This window comes from Lontra canadensis, unplaced genomic scaffold (assembly GCF_010015895.1).
Source record: "Lontra canadensis isolate GAN:19392208 unplaced genomic scaffold, GSC_riverotter_1.0 scaffold193, whole genome shotgun sequence".
Classification (NCBI taxonomy): domain Eukaryota; kingdom Metazoa; phylum Chordata; class Mammalia; order Carnivora; family Mustelidae; genus Lontra; species Lontra canadensis.
In genome coordinates this window covers 314127-333971 of record NW_022631187.1, presented here as the reverse complement: position 1 = coordinate 333971, position 19845 = coordinate 314127, and the positions used below count along the sequence as shown (strand labels likewise).

Here is a 19845-nt window from a genome sequence, read left to right as displayed (position 1 = left end):
TTAAAAGGATTGAAAATACTGTGTATTGGCAAGGATGTGGATGAAAACTGACACAGTCACCATTGATTGATGGCAGGAATGTAAAATGGTACAACTCCTTTGGGAAACAGTTTGGTGACTTCTTATAAACTTAGAAATATTGTTACCACATAACCCAGCAATTCCACCTTTACACATTTCCCCAGAGAAAACAAAACAAATATCCATACAAAGACTTCTACCTTCAATGTTCAAGAGTAGCATTATTCATAATCTCAAACTGGAAAAATCAAAATGTCCATCAACAGATGAATGGATAAACAAATGGCTGTCTATCCATACAATGGAATACTATTCAGGAATAAATAGGAACAATCTATTGATATATGCAAGAACACAAGTGATTTTCTAAAACATGATGATGACTAAGAGAAGTCAGACCAAAAAAAAAAAAAAAAACAACAAAATAAACCCAAAAGCACATATATATATGAAATTCCAGGTAAGATAAATGTAATCGATAGTGATAGAAACTGTATTAGTTACTACCTGGGGCTGAGAGTGTACATGGGGAAACACAAGGGAATCTTCTAAGATAATTAAAATATTCTATATCTAGATTGAGGTAGTGGGTATTTTGGGGTATATATTTGCCAAAATTAACTGTACACTTAAAATGAGGATTTTTTAGTGTAAATTATACTTTAATAAATTTGATTTTTAAAATAAATTAATTATGATTTATAAGGGTCCCTTTAGTTCTATAATTCAATAACCTATAAATTTATGAATGCCAAAAAATCTGATTATTATATTTTTTACCAGATTATAATATCTTAGAACAATATGGTGAGAAAATATCTTAAAATTCTCTTAGTCAAAAAAAATGCTTCTGATGCTTGAACGTTCTTCATAACATTCACACCAAGTAGTCAGTCTCTGCTTAAATAACTTCAGGGAGAGGGAATTTACTATATTTTAAGAAAATCCATTTCAGGGGTGCCTGGGTGGCTCAGTGGGTTAAAGCCTCTGCCTTCGGCTCAGGTCATGATCCCAGGGTCCTGGGATCAAGCCCTGCGCCAGGCTCTCTGCTCCACAGGGAGCCTGCTTCCTCCTCTCTCTCTGCCTGCCTCTGCCTACTTGTGATCTCTGTCAAATAAATAAATAAATAAATATCTTTTTTAAAAGGAAAGAAAATCCATTTCAATTTTGGAAAGGTCTAATCATTAGAGTTTCCTTATGATGACCTGAAATCTCACTCCTTGTAAGTCTCACCCATGGAAATACGCACGGAATAAATTTAATTCTTTTACTCCTTGATAGCCATTCAAATATTAGGAGGAAGCTATCACGTTCCTCCTAAATCTTCCACTTTCCAAATTTAACATCCATATTTCCTTTATTCTTCAAATAAGATGGTTTGAGGGCTCTCACCATCCTGAGTGCCTTCCCCTTGGCATATTAAGAGTTTGTTAATATCCTCCTTCAAAGGTGTTGCCCCCTAGTCCTACACAATACAGTAGGTATGCTGTAACCAGGGCAGAATACAGGGTGACTACACACACTTTTAGAAATATTCCATATGGATGTAAAAGAAAGCACTTAAGTAAACATGAGATGAAGTCAGTTGTGGCTCATTCTTCATATAGCTATACCATAAAAATACCATAACTGAGGTTTTAAGTCAACAAGTATTTACTGAATCCCTAATCTATACCTGGTATTATAGAATAAGTAGAATACATGATCCTTTCTGCAGTTAAGCTTAAAATATTTTTGTGGAAAGAAGATTTACATGTACAACATAATTGCAAATTAATAAAAGTATATAATCGAGTATCAAATTGTGTGGCGTATATCATATGAATTTAGAATCGGAATCTGTAGGTAAGGACCTTTGTGAATACTGATTGAGTATACATATGACCTGAAGCTAAAAGAGTAACTAATATGTTAGAAGGCAGAGTCAGATCTGAAGAGACCTCAATAGGCTGAAATGATGAGCCCATTCGAATAAGATGAAGACAAAGAGGGAATAATAAAATGTCCCATACTCGGATCCCCCAAAACAAGTGCACAAGAACAGAATAGATGAAATGTGGCTTAGCAGCAGAACATGTGAAAAATTTGGTGTTTTTAGTTGACTAAAATATTGTGGGAATGGCTACACCTGTCAAAGCATCACAAAATCAATGACAAGCTGTTATAATAGAAACAAAGGCCACAGTGCCACCTAGTGAACATTACTAGTTTAATTCTGATCACAAGGTCATTTTCAGTCCTACAATGAAAAGACATGATTTTTAGAACTCCATATGGTGAGTAGAACCAATATAAAACCAACACATGAGACATGGTGGTTTTCACTTTAGGTCATATAAATATTCTATAAATAGTCTTATCTTGTAACCGTTGTAAGTCTTATCATCACAGTGAGCTTCGAAATCGTGCTTTATTTCATCAATCTATAGTAGTACTAACAACACTTCATGTATCTAAATTGCAGTTGTAAGCTGAGGACGAGATCTCTGAGTTAAAGAGTGCTCAGTTGTGCATTACCATTAACTTTATCACAGACTATCACCAAAACAATCCATTATCTCTTAATGAAAATTAAGGTTTTATTATTATTTACAGCAAAATCCCACTATATGAAGTTGTGATCAATTGTTCCTATACATAGAACCCAAGCTCATTTCCCCTATACTAAGTCTGTCTATACAAGCCTGACTTACACAAACCAAACACTTAAAAATTCTCAAAAATAATGTAATAAAATTAAGATACCAGACTTAAGGTACTATAAACTCCCCAAAGGCAGAGATGAGGTCTATGAAACTACATAGTTTAATATTGTCTCATATAAAGTACTGGAGATACTCTCAATGGATAATGGCAATGAAAAATTTACATTTATATGACTTTGAAAATAAACCAAAGAAATTACCTATATCTAGCATTGTTATCTCAAAGGAATGTTGCTAAATGTATGAACTAATGAATCTGTAACATAATCTACTAAGAGTTCAGAGGAATGAATTCATTCTCCAACTCCTTTAGCCCACCCAAATTAACTTCTGACTTATGATTTAATATTTTATTTCAAAGCAGAATAAAACAAAATGTGTTTCCTTCTTGCCAAAGGAAAGGAACTGAGTTACAGAAGAGAATAATGCAGTGATTTCTAAAATAGTGTAATCTCCTTCAGTTCTGATAATCAAACATAGATCTTCATCACTTTTAGTTTCCAATTATCCACAGTAGCAAGGAAAGAAACAGCATGAACAAAGGCAATTCCTTTAATCACAAGAAACTGACAGGTGTTTATTGAGTCTCTATGACTAAACATTAGGCTCTATGCCAGCTGTCAGGGAAAATAAAGATAAGATATGGTTTCTGTCTCAAGGTTGCAATCTGATAGGGGGCTAAGTCAGGTATATAAACTAGAATAAAGTTTTATTAGACTATGGCTGTTTTCATAGTTCAATGGCAGACTTGAATACTTAAAACAGAGACTGTATGGTGTAGAAAACCTAAAATATTTACTATGTGATTCTTCACAGAAATTTCGCTGACCTCTGTAATATACCATAATATTCATCTTTTGATTTTCTGTCTCTCCTAGTAGAATGATAAACTGCTATATTCCAATGCCTAGGACAGTGCTTAATGTATAGTAGATAGTCAATACATATTTTTTAATAAGTGGGCACTGAAAAAATATCAGCCGTAATTTTAGCTTAAAAAGTTTGGTGAGGGCGCCTGGGTGGCTCAGTGGGTTAAGCCGCTGCCTTTGGCTCAGGTCATGATCTCAGGGTCCTGGGATCGAGTCCCGCATCGGGCTCTCTGCTCAGCAGGGAGCCTGCTTCCTCCTCTCTCTCTCTCTCTCTATCTGCCTCTCCATCTACTTGTGATCTCTGTCTGTCAAATAAATAAATAAAAATCTTTAAAAAAAAAAGTTTGGTGAAAGGAAGGACAAGGAGAGAACTGTAATTTGAGTAGGATGACAAGACTGAAGGAGAGATTTTGAATAAAATAGATGTCAAAATAATTGTAGTGATGGGGAAAGAAACAGTTGAGAGAGAAATATTAAAGAGTTAGAGTTGAGATTTGTAAAGAAGGTCCCTAGAGAAAGTTCCTTCTAAGAGATTAAAAGAAGAAAGGAAGGGTTAAGAAAGGAGAAGTTGGTGCAGTTTATGTAAGTCGCTACAAATTCAGAAAACTATAAGATAAAGTTTTTTGCTAACGGGAAGGGTAAGGCATGATGGCTTAAGGAAAACAAACTTTGGAAGAATCACCATTGTGAGGAGTATGAGAGAAAGTTAATAAGAGTCAGTTTTATTGACTACCTAGCTGAAAAACCATGCAATTTAAGCAGATCCAGTAAATGTGGTGTCATAATTTTTTCTGAACAGTATTCAAATAGCTCAAGGGAAGGAGTGAAAAAAAAGCAGACAATGAAAATTAACAAGGGAAGGTGGGAATAGTAAAACAGTAAAATATAATGGACTGTATAATTTCTTTTCACCCTTCTTAGTGCATAGGAAAGTACTCCGTACATATGGAGGGTACCGAGTCATTGTCTGCTAAGTTCAAGACAGGAAGGATGAAAGAGAAAAATACACTAACAGTAATCAAAAAGGTTACCTCAAGCTTACTGAGAATAACTTTGGGCTTCACCACCAATCTGGCCTTAAATGATAGAATCATACACTGTGTATACACTCTTAGGACATGCCTGGTTTCCTGCTCTCCTCTTCTTCTCACTACTGATACCATTTGAACTCCAAATTATATTAGGCTCTAAGATCAAACCTGACCTTAGTTAGAGGAGACTTAAGAAGCACTGTTTCAGAATGACTAAAATTAACAAGTCAGGAAACAACAGATGTTGGAGAGGACGCGGAGAAAGGGGAACCCTCCTACATTGTTGGTGGCAATGCAAGCTGGTGCAGCCACTCTGGAAAACAGCATGGAGGTTCCTCAAAAAGTTGAAAATAGAGCTACCCTATGACCCAGCCATCGCACTACTGGGTATTTACCCTAAAGATACAAATGTAGTGATCCAAGGGGGCACGTGCAACCAAATATTTATAGCAGCAATGTCCGCAATAGCCAAACTATGGAAATAACCTAGATGTCCATCAACATATGAATGGATAAATGGATGAATAAAGATGTGGTATGTATGTATGTGTACACACACACACACACACACACACACACACACACACAATGGAATACTATGCAGCCATCAAAAGAAATCCTGCCATATGCAATGACGTGGATGCAAATACATATATGCCATAATACTAGAGGGTATTATGCTGAGTGAAATAAGTCAAATGGAGAAAGACAATTATCATATGATCTCTCTGATATGAGGAATCTGAGAGGCAGGGTGGGGATTTCGGGGGGTAGGGAAGGAAAAAATGAAACAAGATGGGATCAGGAGGGAGACAAACCATAAGAGACTCTTAATCTCATAAAACAAACTGAGGGTTGCTGGGGGGTGAAAGGGTAGGGAGAGGGTGGTTGGGTTATGGGCATTGGGGAAGGTATGTGATATGGTGAATGCTATGAAAAGTATAAGCCTGATGATTCACAGACCTGTACCCCTGGGGCAAATAACACATTATATGTTAATAATAATTAATAAAAAAAAGCAGCAGCAGCACTGTGTTTCAGGGTGCCTGGCTTGCCCAGTCAGTGGAGCATGTGACTCTTGATCTCAGCATCATGAGTTCAAACCCCATACTGGGTATAGAGACTACTTAAAAAGACACAGCACTGCTTCAAGTCTTGAAAGGCTGTATCTACTCACTTCAGTTCTAGTAACTGCACCCCAGCCTGGCCCCCTATCCCTGACCACCACTCTTAAATACAGCCTCATATTCTAGGGATGCCTGGGTGGCTCAGCTGGTTAAGCATCCACCTTTGGTTCAGGTCATGATCTCAGGGTCCTGGGATCGAGCCTCAAGTTGGGCTCCCTGCTCAATGGGGAGTCTGCTTCTCCCTCTCCCTTTGACCTTAACCAATCCCCACTCATGTGTGCACTCTCTCTCTCTCTCAAATAAATAAATAAAATCTTTAAAGATCTGCCCATTAGGATACCCTGAGGCTAGCTGCTTGGATGAGTCAAAGGCAACTATGTCTTGCTCATGTCCGTAACCTCAGAGACTATCACAGTGTCTTGGGCTGTACTCTATCTCCATTAGTTGAACAGACAGCAGAACAGATACCCTTCCTTGGCCTGAAAATGCATTCATCCAAATGGCATGTCTGTCTCCAACTCCAGGTCCTTCCCAAAATACCAGGCCAACATAAATTACCAAAGTTACAGTAACTTTCTGATCACCATCTTTATGTCTTTAAGTAAGCAGTAAGCAACTATCTTCCTGAAATAGTTAATGGCATCCTATGCAGAAATATAATAAATTAAGTATGAAACCTGTGCAATAATCTTTTTTTCAGGTCTTTAAACAGTAGTGTCACCTATCTTTCTGAAAAACTTAAATGCTAGGCTGTGCTGAAATATCATGATCTAAGTAACATTTCAGCTTCTCTTCTAGAACTATAAATTTTTATTATACAAACTAAATGGTAAATATTCCATTGAAAGAAAATTTGAAGTATTTAGTCAAATAGCCAACCCTTTAAAGTAAACAAAAACTCAAAAGAAAATGTCTGGAATGATAACCAGTAATCATATATTTTACCCTAAACTTGTCATTAAAACCTGAAAACCAATAAAAGCCTTCACATTTTATCTGGGTCCACACTTGTCCTTCTCACTTGGCCTTCCACAAGCCAATACCATTCCCCACTTAAGTGCATACTACATGATACCCAAAACAAGAAATGCCCCAATTGCTCTGGGACTTATGAATGGCTTCATCCTTAAGTGAGTTTTTATCTCATTCACCTCCTAGAATTTTATTCTGAAAAACAATCAGTTGCTAAACATTTTCTAAAGCAGTTGGACAGGCAACAGGTAACTCAGTACATAAAAGAATGACCATTTTATCTGAGTTTTTTCCACAATGAATGTTTGACCAATCAAAGTGTATCTTATACTTTAGTCTGCTTCAAAGGACAATACTGCAGATGGTTAGTAGCAGACAACTTTGTTCAGAAGTTCCAGTGATCTATTACTTTTCAGAAGAGGGTGCCCAAAAAAGCCAGTAAGTAATGGAATTAATGGTTTTTCCAATTCTCTCTTTCTGGGAAGTCCCAATCGGTCATGTTTACCATGTACAAATCAGGAAAATACCAATTTGAGCTTATCTTATATGAAGTAACTCTCAGACATCTTAACCTCGTAGCCAAGAAGACACACCAAACTGTATCTATCTCTCCACCACTACAGGTAACACATCCTGCCTTTGAAAAAAGATAAATGAAAGGACCTTATCAAGTTGTTTCAAATGCAGGTAACAGGAAGCCATGTTCCTCCGCAGCTTGGCCAAGTCCAGATCTGTTTGATCAGCAGTGTAAAATCTCAGAGAATAATAGTACCAGTTTAGCGCATCAGCATAATTTTGTACCTAAAAGTTGAAAAGAAGTAATACAATTACAGAGATATCTCTATTTTGACCTTAATTTTTCCAAGTCACCTCTAGAAAAAAACAAAAAATTGTATTTTTTTTAGGCAACCAAAATACAACACCCTCTCTAGTTGAGTTCTAAGTTCATCTTATGATCTGTCTAGATCAGCATTAAGTTACAGATTAAGTGGAAACCAATATTCTCTCTTCTTTCCCCATATTAGAAATTTCACAGAAACCATCAACAAAGTTAAAAGGAAACCTATGGAATGGAAGAAAATATTTGTAAACCACATATTCAATAGAGGGTTAATAATCAAAATCTACAAAAAACTCCTACAACTCAATAGTAAAAAAAAAAAAAAAGAAAGAAAAGAAAAAGAAAAAGAAGAAGAAAAAGAAAAAACATTTAAAATGGGGAAAGGGCCCAAATAGACATTTTTCCAAAGAAGACATACAGGGGCACCTGAATGGTTCAGTCAGTTAAGCATTTGATTTTCTTTTAAGATTTTATTTATTTATTAGACAGAAAGAGAGCGAGCACAAGCAGGGGGGGCAGGAGAGAGAGAAGCAGGCTCCCCACTGAGCAGGGACCCCCCAATATGGGGCTCGATCCCAGGACCCTGGGATCATGACCTGAGCAGAAGGCAGATGCTTAACCAACGGACCCACCCAGGTGCCCCAAGCATTCAACTCTTGATTTTGGCTCAAGGTCATGATCTCAGGGTTGTGAGATCAAGGCCCAGGCTGGGCTCCATGCTCAGCTGGGAGTCTGCTTGAGGATTCTCTCTATCCTCTCTCCCTCTGCCCCTCCCCCTGCTCATGCTCTCTCTCTCAAATAAATAAATAAATCTTTTAAAAAAGACATACAAATGGTCAACAGATAGAAGAAAAGGTACTCAACACTACTAATCATCTGGAAAATGCAAATCAAAACCACAATGAGATATCATCTCATAACTATTAGAGTTGGTGTCATCAAAAAGACAAGAGATAACAAATGCTAGTGAAGATGTGGAGAAAAGGGAAACACTGTACACTGTTGGTGGGAATGTAAAATGGTAGTAGGGTTACCACAGAAAACAGTATGGAGGTTTCTCAAGAAATCTAAATTAGACTACCATATGATCCAGCAATCCTATGTCCTTATTTAAAAGAGATATCTCTACTCCCATGTTCACTGCAGCAATATCCACAATAGCCAAGGTAAGGAAACAACCTAAGTATTCATTTACTGATGAATGGACAAAGAAAATATGGTATAGGTACACAATGGAATATTATTCAGCCATAAAAAGAGAGACATCCTGCCATTTGTGACAGGGATGAAGCTGGAGGATTAGTATGCTAGGTGAAATAAACCAGACAAAGAAAAACAAATATTTCATGTTATCACTTACATGTAGAATCTGGAAAAAAAAAAAGTTAAACCCTAGAAACGAGAGAATAGTGGTTGGGAGGGGCTCAAGGGTAGGGGAAATGGGGAGAGGTTGGTAAAAGGGTACAAATTTTCAGTTATAAAATGAAAAAGGTCTGAAGATCTAAAGTATGACATAGTGGCTATAGCTGACTACAGTTATACTAGACTGTATAACTGAATTTTGCTAAGAGAATAGAACTTAAGTATTCTCACTAAAAAAAAGGTGATGAATATGTTAATTAAATCAATGATTAGAACTCTTTCACAACGTATACATATACCTAATCAAATCATCACATTGTACACTTATACTTGTGTCAATTATACCTCAGTAAAATTTTTTAAAAAAGATATTTCACGGGGCGCCTGGGTGGCTCAGTGGGTTAAAGCCTCTGCCTTCAGCTCAGGTCATGGTCTCAGGGTCCTGGGATCAGGCCCCACATCGGGCTCTCTGCTCCGCAGGGAGCCTGCTTCCCCTTCTCTCTCTGCCTGCCTCTCTGCCTACTTGTGATCTCTCTCTGTCAAAATAAATAAATAAAATTTAAAAAAAAGATATTTCACATGTGGGATGAAAAGTCTGAGGGGTGGTGAACCACCCTAGAAAACTCAAAATACAATTTTAGTTATTGAATATGCAACTAATGAATCACTGAACACTTCGACACAATCTTATGATGTAACTATATGCTAGCTAACTGAACACTAAAAAATTAATTTAAAAAATGATAAATGAAATCTTGCCATTTGCAACAACGTGGATGGAACTAGAGAGTATTATGCTGAGCGAAATAAGTCAATCAGAGAAAGACAATTATCATGATCTCCCTGATATGAGGAATTTGAGAGGAGGCGGGGGGTTGTGGGGGGTAGGGATGGAAAAAATGAAACAAGATGGGATCAGGAAGGAGACAAAACATAAGAGACTCTTTTTTTTTTTTTTAAAGATTTTATTTATTTATTTGACAGACAGAGATCACAAGTAGATGGAGAGGCAGGCAGAGAGAGAGAGAGAGGGAAGCAGGCTCCCTGCTGAGCAGAGAGCCTGATGCGGGACTCGATCCCAGGACCCTGAGATCATGACCTGAGCCGAAGGCAGCAGCTTAACCCACTGAGCCACCCAGGCGCCCACATAAGAGACTCTTAATCTCACAAAACAAACTGAGGGTTGCTGGGGGATGTGGGGGATGAGGGTAGGGTGGTTGGGTTATGGACACTGGGGAGGGTATGTGCTATGATGAGTACTGTGAAGTGTGTAAACCTGATGAATCACAGACCTGTACCCCTGGGGCAAATAATACATTACATGTTAATAAAAATGATTTAAAAAATGATAATAAAAATTTTTAAAAAAATATCCATAATTTACCATGCTAATACAGCTATTTTCGTTTTTCTACACTCCATTTTAACTTTGTCCTTTTATATTTGTATATAGTTGCAATCATAGCTTATACGAGAGTTTCATGTTCCATTCTTTCCATTTGACTTTATTTTGCAAATATTAATCTATATTACTACGGAGTCTTCACAGTTGTCAATTTAAGGAATGTTTAACATTCAATTAAGTTAATATACAATTATTTTCTTAATGCTGGATATTTACTTGATTTTGAGGTTCATGTCTTCTGCCCATTTTTTAACTGGACTATTTTGGGGGGCGGTGTTGAGTTGTATCGGTTCTTCATGTATTTTAGATACTAACCGTTTATTGGATCTGCCATTTGCAAACATCTTCTCCTGTTCAATTGGTTGCCTTTTAGTTTTGTGGACTGTTTCCTTTGCTGTGCAGAAACTTTTTATTTTGATGCACTCCCAATAGTTTATTTTTGCTTTTGTTTCCCTTGACTCAAGAGACATGTCTAGAAAAATGCTGCTAGAACCGATGTCTGAGAAATTATTGCCTGTGCTCTTAACTATACTTTATTTTTTTTCTTTCTTTTTTTTTAGGTAAGCTCTACACACAACATGGGGCTTGAACTCATGATCCCAAGATCAAGAGTCACATGCTCTACCAATTGAGCCAGCCAGGTGCCCCTATTCTTTACTTTCTAAAACACCAACAACAAAAACCTCATCTCAAGTTTCAATTTTTCCTACAGTAAACTTGGATTGTTTTGCAAAGAGAAAAAATATTACCACTTTTTGGCATTTTTTAATTGCACAACTTTTTTAAGAGCAGTTTTAGGTTCACAGCAAAACTGCGGAGAATGTACAGAGATTGGCTATATGCGTCCTGTGCTCACACATGACTCCCACTTTATCAACATCCTCTACCAAAGTAGTACATTTACTACAACTGATGAACTTACATGGACATGCATTAATCGCCCGAAGTCCAGAGTTTACAATAGGGTTCACTCCTGGTGTAGTGTATTCTATGGGCTTACACAAATGTATAATGATAAGTATCTATCCCCACAATATCAAAGTATTTTCAATGCCTATGAATATTTAATACATAGATGGTACCTAAACAGACAGATTATTAAAATATTTGATGCTCTATGATTTTTATAGTGAACACATTTATTTGTTAGGGTAGAGAAAGAATATAAAGAATGAAAAAATAGATTCTTCCCAAACCTCAAAACTTCTGGCAGCTTTTCTCCACAGAATGTTGTGTAAACAGCCCACTAAATCTGTTGTCAATTGTCTTCCTGTTTGGTGACCTGAAAATAAAAACCAAAGTTCTAAAACCAAAAATCAAGATCTATTACATTAAATAAGAGCACTAACTATATTCAGAACCTATAATCTTTAAGTAATGGCTATAAACACAATCACATTCAGACAGGTTTTCATCATCAATTTTAGGTTTACTAGCAAAACTAATTATATAATACAATCAGAGTTTGCTAGAATCACAGTAATTCACCTATCAATTTGCGATAGTTTCCCAGCTTAGTCTCCTTTTGACGTATTTTCCATGTTCCAAATTTGATCATCACCTGGTACTTTAATGTTATTCTGAATGAACAGATAGCAATGCTAAAAATCGTTAATAAGAAGTGTTTATATTACTATGTACTAACAAGATCAGACCAAGTTCACAAGAAAGGCCAATTATACCTTAAAGCCTTTGTAAAATACTTTAAGACCATGTTTACGCAGTAACTTTATTACTTTAAATTGTAATTCATGTCTGATTGTTTCTGGTTTAGACACTTACAGGGTTCAAATACATTAGCACACATTAAGGTAAAGTTTAAACTATAATAGAATTCTATATCCACTTCTCTTCCACCCTTTGGCACTATTGATTTCCACAAAAGTCTTGATAAGAACACTAAGAGTCTCTGACCTCCCAGCACAGTCAAGAGACATAATTTGTTCCATGGCTTAGATAAAATTACTCACATCAGAGTAAAATGCTATTCCATGTACCTACTTAAAATATTACATGACTTTGAGAGTATAAGTTCATAATTCAGTATCACAGTGAAACTGATTAACTATAATCTTAGGAAAATTAGTCATTCTGGATAAACACATTTTCTAGTTAGCTGACAATTAACTTTCATTAAAAATAAAACATTTTTTATTTTGAAAACGCTAAATTATTTCATTAAAGTTCTTAATTTTTCTAAAAATTATGTTTTATAAATTAGGTTTTTCTTTTCTTAAAGATTTATTTATGTCAATGAGAGCAATAGAGCATGAGCAAGGGGAGGTGCAAAGGGAGAGGGACAGAAAGAGAAGCAGAGTCCCCACTGAGCATGCAACCTGACATGGGGGCTTGATCTCACACCCTGAGATCATGACCTGAGCCGAAATCAACAGTCAGATGCTTAACCGACTAAGCCACCCAGGCGCCCCTAAATTATGTTTTTCCAAACATACTTTCTGGTTTTCTGAAGCACAATTTAATCTTTGCTTGCCCATTCAAGGTAATAACACTAACAACTCGTGTATTTTATTGTACTATTATACCACAGTGATGACTTTGGGAACAATTATATAGTACAAACTATTGTATCTTTAAAAATATTTGAAACTGTTTCATAAAATTTGTAGTTTTCTCCTCCCTTGTGGCCAGATTATCTATGTATTTCCATATAGAACTTTTCTCTCTTTTAATATGCTACCATTAAAATGCTAAGAGGTAGAAAACCAGACAATCAAACTTATCAAAATTGGGTCTAAAAATAACTGGATTCCTAGCAAGGGTCTGTAGGGAGCACATTATCAATAAAATATGGCTCACAGAAGTTAGAGTTCAAAGGCTCTTAGAGATTATCTACTCAAAAGATTTCCACTTGAAAAAATCAATCACAGGGCATCGGGTGGCTCAGTGCGTTAAGCCTCCGCCTTCCGCTCAAGTCATGATCTCAGGTTTCTGAGATGGAGCCCTGCATTGGGCTCTCTGCTCAGCAGGGAGCCTGCTTCCCCCCTCCCACCCTGCCTGCATCTCTGCCTACTTGTGATCTCTATCAAATAAATAAATAAAATCTTTAAAAAAATCTCTCTGGGGGCGCCTGGGTGGCTCAGTGGGTTAAAGCCTCTGCCTTCGGCTCAGGTCGTGGTCTCAGGGTCCTGGGATCGAGCCCCGCATCGGGCTCTCTGCTCGGCAGGGAGCCTGCTTCCTCCTCTCTCTCTGCCTGCCTCTCTGCCTACTTGTGATCTCTGCTGTCGAATAAATAAAATCTTTAAAAAAAAAAAAAAAAAACTCTCTGATTTTTATAAAACCATGATATATATTTGGAAAAATTCAAGAAATCTGGTAAAATAAAAGAAAGCAGGGGAGCCTGAGTAGCTCAATCAGCTGAACATCCAACTTTGATTTTGCCTATGGTCATGTTCTCAAGGTCCTGAGATCAAGCCCCATATCAGGCTCATGCTCAGCATGGAGTCTGCTTGTCTCTCTCCCTCTGTTCCTCCTGTCCCTCTCTCTTGCTCTCGCTCTCTCCCGAAAAAAATATGAAGTCTTTAAAAAAAATAATAAAAGAGGGGCGCCTGGGTGGCTCAGTGGGTTAAAGCCTCTGCCTTCGGCTCAGGTCATGATCTCAGGGTCCTGGGATTGAGCCCCACGTCGGGCTATCTGCTCAGCAGAGAGCCTGTTTCCCTTCCTCTCTCTCTGCCTGCCTTTCTGCTTACTTGAGATCTCTGTCTGTCAAATAAATAAATTTTAAAAATCTTGAAAAAAAAATAAAAGAAAGCTTTTTGCTTTTAGGTGACTTTTTGTCATCACTCAGTATAAATCCCAGTATTAACATTTAGTAACTATCACTCCTGTTCTATCTCTGTATATGTGTACAATTAGAAGGATGTATTAGGGTGAGAATTTTCCAAGAAAGGATCATATTTTCCAAGAAAGGGATCATACTATGTTCTTCAGGGTATAGAGTTCTACAGAGAGCTAGAGGTTAAGGGAATGCTGAAATTTGGTTCTACATCTCTGCTTTAAAAGAGAAATTCTATTTTATTTGGGACAGGGTTCATATAAGATTGCATGACAAAAAAGATGCTGGGGCTAAAAAGGAAGTTAAAAACTAGGAATCTATTTCACAACCTCTGTTTCATAGTTAGAAAGAAGATCCAGAGATGTTATTAACTTGCCAGAAGGCACACAGCTTACTTGAGATCACACTGAAATCATGAAATTAGGCCTCTAACCTTACAATTCTTCACTATACAAGAGTTTCAAGCTCAGAGGTTTTCTGTTTTTGCTGATGTTTTGCTATTTTTGCTGTTTCTCATTCTAGCCTGTGTAATCTGAATCAATGAGGTGTTATAGCTAATGGTTATTAGGAAGAAAAAAAGCGAGAAAAAGGGATCCACTGACCTAAGAATTTTGCCACTGTTCTGACATCTAAGAATTGCACGCATATTAACACCTTGCTAAAACCTGCAGAAGGGATGCCTGGTTGGCTCAGTTAGTTAAGTGTCTGTCTTTGGCTCAGGTCATGATCTAAGGGTCCTGGGATGGAATCCCACTTCGGGCTCCCTGCTCAGCGGGGAGCCTCCTTCACCCTCTGCCTGCGGCTCCCCCAGCTAGTGTACTCTTTCTTCCTCTCTTTGACAACTAAATAAAATCTTTTTTAAAAAAGTTAAAAAAAGAATGAAACCTGCAGAAATCCTACTGACCTAAAATGATTTCTTCAATCTTCTCCTTAGCAAGCAGTTCTTCCTTTCTTTGTAAAAGCATGTCAACGTGGAGCAGTAGAGCTTTTCCAATATCTTCTGATGACTTAAAATGTTCACAGATAATCTTCATGAAATAGAACCCAACAGCCTCTCTGTTCAATGAGACACAATTTTAAATGGCATGAATAGAATAACTGGTTTTTGATCAATGGGACTAAAGTTTATTTGAGAATAAGCAAAACATGCAAGATAAAACTGTATCTGAGCTTAGGTAATGTCACCAAATGTCTAAATAAGCCTATTTGTTAACAATGATTTAATTCAATTTCAATTCAATTCATGAACATTTTCTTATCATGAACATCTTTAGTCAGATAATCATCTCTATCCTAATATCTAATTTATCCTTTTGCTTCTAGAACTGATGCCAATTTATAAAAATTGGAACATGAGATCCAGTAAAGACACATGTACTGACATTAGAAATTTACTAGTCCCTTGTGATGAGAACTTTTAGGATCTACTCTCTTAGTAACTTTCAAATATACCGTAGAGTAGTGTTACCTATAGTCATGTGTATTACATCCCCAGTATTTGTCTTCAAATTGAAGGTCTGTACCTCTTGACCACCTTAAGCCATTATGATAGACACCTTAAACTTATATAGTGTTGAATGACAATTATATCTCAACAAAACTGAAAGAGAAAAAAGAAACTTACCAGTTCCCTCAGCCAAAAACTCCTTTTAAAAAATTTATTTACGCTTGACTACACAAACGGTATACCAGTATATTCTGATTATTTAAAAATGCAAATAGTTCATGGACTGGAAGACTTAATATTGTTATGATGCCAATACTACCAAAGCAATCTCAAGATTAAATGTAAACTTTATGAAAATCTCAGTGAGATTTTTGGCAGAAATGGAAAACTCTGCCCTAAGGTTCGTACGGAATCACAAGGGACTCCAAACAAAGCTGAAAGACTACCAATTCTTGTTTTCAAAATTTACTACAAAGGTAATAAAAACAGTGTCGTATTGGCATAAAGATAGATATATATACCAATGGAATAAAACAGAGTTCAGAAATAAAATCACATACATAATCAAATGACTTTCAACAAGGATGTCAAGACCATTCAGTATGGAAAGCACAGTCTATTCAACAAACGGTGTTGGGACAAATGGATATCCATATGCAAAAGAATGAAACTGGACATTTATATTTACCATATACAAAAATGAACTGAAAATGGATTAAATGACCTAAACAGAAGAACTAAAGTATAAAATTTTTAGAAGAAAACATAGGGGAGGGAGGCCTGGGTGGCTTGGTCAGTTAAGCGTCTGCCTTTGGCTCAGGTCATGATCCCTGAGTCCTGGGATCAAGTCTCACACCAGGCTCCTTACTCAGTTGGAAGCCTGTTTCTCCCTCTGCCTGCTTTTCCCCCTGCCTGTGCTCTCTCTCCCTCTCTCTCTCTGACAAATAAATAAAATCATAAAAAAGGAAAACATAGGGGGAAATATTTATAACATTGGATTTGGTAATAATTTCTTAGATATGATACCAAAATCAGAGGTAACAAAAACAAAAATAGATAAACTGGACTACATGAAATTTAAAAACTTTTGTGTATTAAAGGATACAATAGAGTGAAATTGGCTATCTATGGAATAATATGGAGAAAATATCTGCAAATCATATCTGATATAGGTTTAATATCCAGAATATATAAAGAGCTCCTAAAACTCAACAAAAAGCAAACAACCTGATTTAAAAACTGGCAAATAACTTGAACAGATATTTCTCCAAAAAAGATACACAAATGATAATAATCACATAAAAAGATAATCAACTTCACAAATCATTAAGGAAATGCAAATCAAAACCACAATGAAATACCATCTTACACACATTAGGACAGCTACTATCAAAACAAACAAACAAAACGAGTGTTGGCAAGGATGTGAAAAAATTGGAAACCTTGTGCACTGTTGGTGGATAATGTAAAATGATATAGCCATTATGGAAAACAATACAGCAATTTCTTTAAAAAATTAGAAACAGTGGGCACCTGAGTGACTCAGGTGGTTAAGCCTCTGCTTTCAGCTCAGGTCACAATCCCCCATATTGGGCTCCCAGCTTCGTGGGGAGTTTGCTTCTCTCTCTGACCTTCTCCCCTCTCATGTTCTCTCTCTCTCTCTCTCTCTCTCTTTCTCTCAAATAAATAAATAAAATCATTTAAAAAGTTAGAAACAGGGGCACCTGGGTGGCTCAGTGGGTTAAAGCCTCTGCCTTCAGCTCAGGTCACAGTCCCAGAGTCCTGGGATAGAGCCCCATGTTGGGCTCTCTGCTCAATGGGGAGCCTGCTTCCTTCTCTCTGCCTGCCTCTCTGCCTACTTGCCATCTTTGTCAAACAAATAAATAAATAAATAAAATCTTTTTTAAAAAATTTAGAAACAGAATTACCTTATGATCCAGTAATTCTATTTCTGGGTATAAACCCAAAATAAGTGAAACAGGGTCTCAAAGAAATATTTGTAAGACTTTTAAAAATTTATTTATTTGACAGAGAGAGACGCATCAAAAGAGGTAACAGAAGTAGGGAGAGTGGGAGAGGGAGAAGTAGGCTTCCTGCTGAGCAGGGAGCCCAATGCAGGGCTTGATCCCAGGACCCTGGAATCATAACCTGAGCCAAAGACAGAAGCTTAACAACTGAGCCACCCAGGTGCCCCCAAAGAAATATTTGTACACCCATGTTCACAGCATTATTCACAATAGCCAAAAGGTGGAAGTAGCCTAAGTCTCCATTAATGGATGAATGAATAAATGAAATGCAGTATATACATACAATGGAATATTATCCAGCTTTTTAAAAGGGAGGAATTTCTGACACATGCTACAAAATGGCTGAACTTTGAGAACATAATGCTAAGTGAAATACACCAGTCAGAAAAAGACAAAAACTGTATAATTTCACTAATATGGTATACCTATACTAGTCACTCATAGAGACAGAAAGTAGATTAGTGTATGCAAGAAAGATTGGGGGGAAGGGGGACTCAGGAGTTATTGTTCAGTGGGCACAGAGATTCAGTTTTGCAAAATGAAAAGAGGGCCCTGGAGACTGGCCGCACAACAATATGAATGTGCTTAATACTAGTGAACTAGACACTTAAAAATAGTTAAGATGATAAATTTTATGTTATGTGTATTTTATCAGAATTTTAAGCTTTTAACAAGTTTTTAAATTAAAAAATGCAAATAGTAAAAATAAAGCTTACATTTCCAAGGACCCCTACCCTGTCCCAGTCCCTTTCTTGGACGGAGACACTTCTAAGCTATCCTTTTCAGTCCTTTCCTGGTACACTTATATACATGTCTGTACTTATAGAAACATAGTTTTTAAAATATATAAGTGACATGTTATGCAAACGTTGCTTCTTTTTTTCTCAATACCATGTCTTAGAGTTCATTACATATAGGTTTACTTTATCTTTTTTAATTCCCACATAGTATTTTATTGTATAGCGATACCTTACTTTTCTTATCTATTCTTCTGTTGATGATACTCAAGATGCTTTCAATGTTTCACTATTAGAAGCAATGTTCTGGCAAATATCCTTGTAAACATGTGAAGTACCCCCTATAAATACCAAGGAGTAAAACTGCTAAATATGAATAACTTTAAATGTTGATCCTGTCAATTTGTCCTCCAAAAGAGTAGGTGCTGGAGAAGCAGTCAACCTGGAAATGTCAGTAGGTGCCTACAAAAATTTCAATTCCACCAGCATCACCTACTATAATGAAACTTTAGTTTTTGCCAATTTGATACTCTGCCAACCCATCTTGAATCAGAAGACTTTGTCTCAAGTTCTGCTTGATTTTTAAACCTTTACTATCCCTTTTCTCCTGGTATTCTCCTTCACACCTAAAAAGAAAGAGGAAAAAGAAAAAAACTCCTATCCAAATATCAGAAGACAACTATATAAATCATTTAACATAGATTTCTTTTTTACACAGAAATCCATATGAAAGGAAACTGCAGCTCTCAACTTTGGCCATTCCTGTCATCCATTCTGGAGAAAAATACCTTAAAAACTGTAAAAATCATTGTTCCCAATAAAAGCCCAAATTTTCTTCAAACATTTCAGATGTGGAATATTTAATGGCATGATATAAGATACTGTTCTTAGAAAAGAGGGAATCATTTCCTTCTTACACTAACATAAGGAGAGTTAGTAATGAAAGTGGGGGTGCCTGGGTGGCTCAGTTGGTTAAGTGTCTGCTTTCGACTCAGATCATGATCCCAGGGTCCTGCCATCAAGCCCCACATCGGGCTTAAGCCTGCTTCTCCCTCTCCGCCCCCCTCCCTGTGCTCTCTCTCTCTGTCAAATAAATAAAATTTTTTTAAAAAGAAAGTAATGAAAGGTTACAAATACTGGGTATAGGTTCTATGCTAAGTAGTATGCTAAGCACCTTACACTATCTTATTAAATTTTTATATGAACAGCATAAAGTGTGTCACATCATACTCATTTCTCAGTTGAGGCTCAGAAAGGCCATAAAACACATAAAAGAGAAAAAAAATAGCTTTCAAGATTTGAATCCAAGTCTGTTTATCCCAAGTTTTTCCCATTGTATCCTACTGACTTCCTATGAAAGTAATATTCAGGATCACAGTAACAATGGTCATAGATGTGATTCAAAGGAAAATGATTTAACTCCCCTATTAAGTGTTTTCATTAATTCAAGTTAACTACAAATCATTTTAATTGATTCCTCTTCCTCCCATAAGACTTCTGTACAAATG

The 19845-nt window shown here is 36.7% G+C and overlaps 1 protein-coding gene across 2 annotated transcripts in view; it reads right to left on the bottom strand.

Moving 5' to 3' along the window:
- Window positions 1-19845, bottom strand: part of TEX11 (testis expressed 11) — a 292212-nt gene that overhangs the window by 132380 nt on the left and 139987 nt on the right. For both annotated transcript variants that reach the window (XM_032847753.1, XM_032847754.1), the window contains exons 14-16: window positions 15031-15182; window positions 11530-11615; window positions 7389-7526 (exon numbers count right to left, since the gene is read on the bottom strand). In XM_032847753.1, coding sequence (XP_032703644.1) covers window positions 7389-7526; window positions 11530-11615; window positions 15031-15182 — 376 coding nt within the window. The remainder of the gene's footprint in view (window positions 1-7388; window positions 7527-11529; window positions 11616-15030; window positions 15183-19845) is intronic.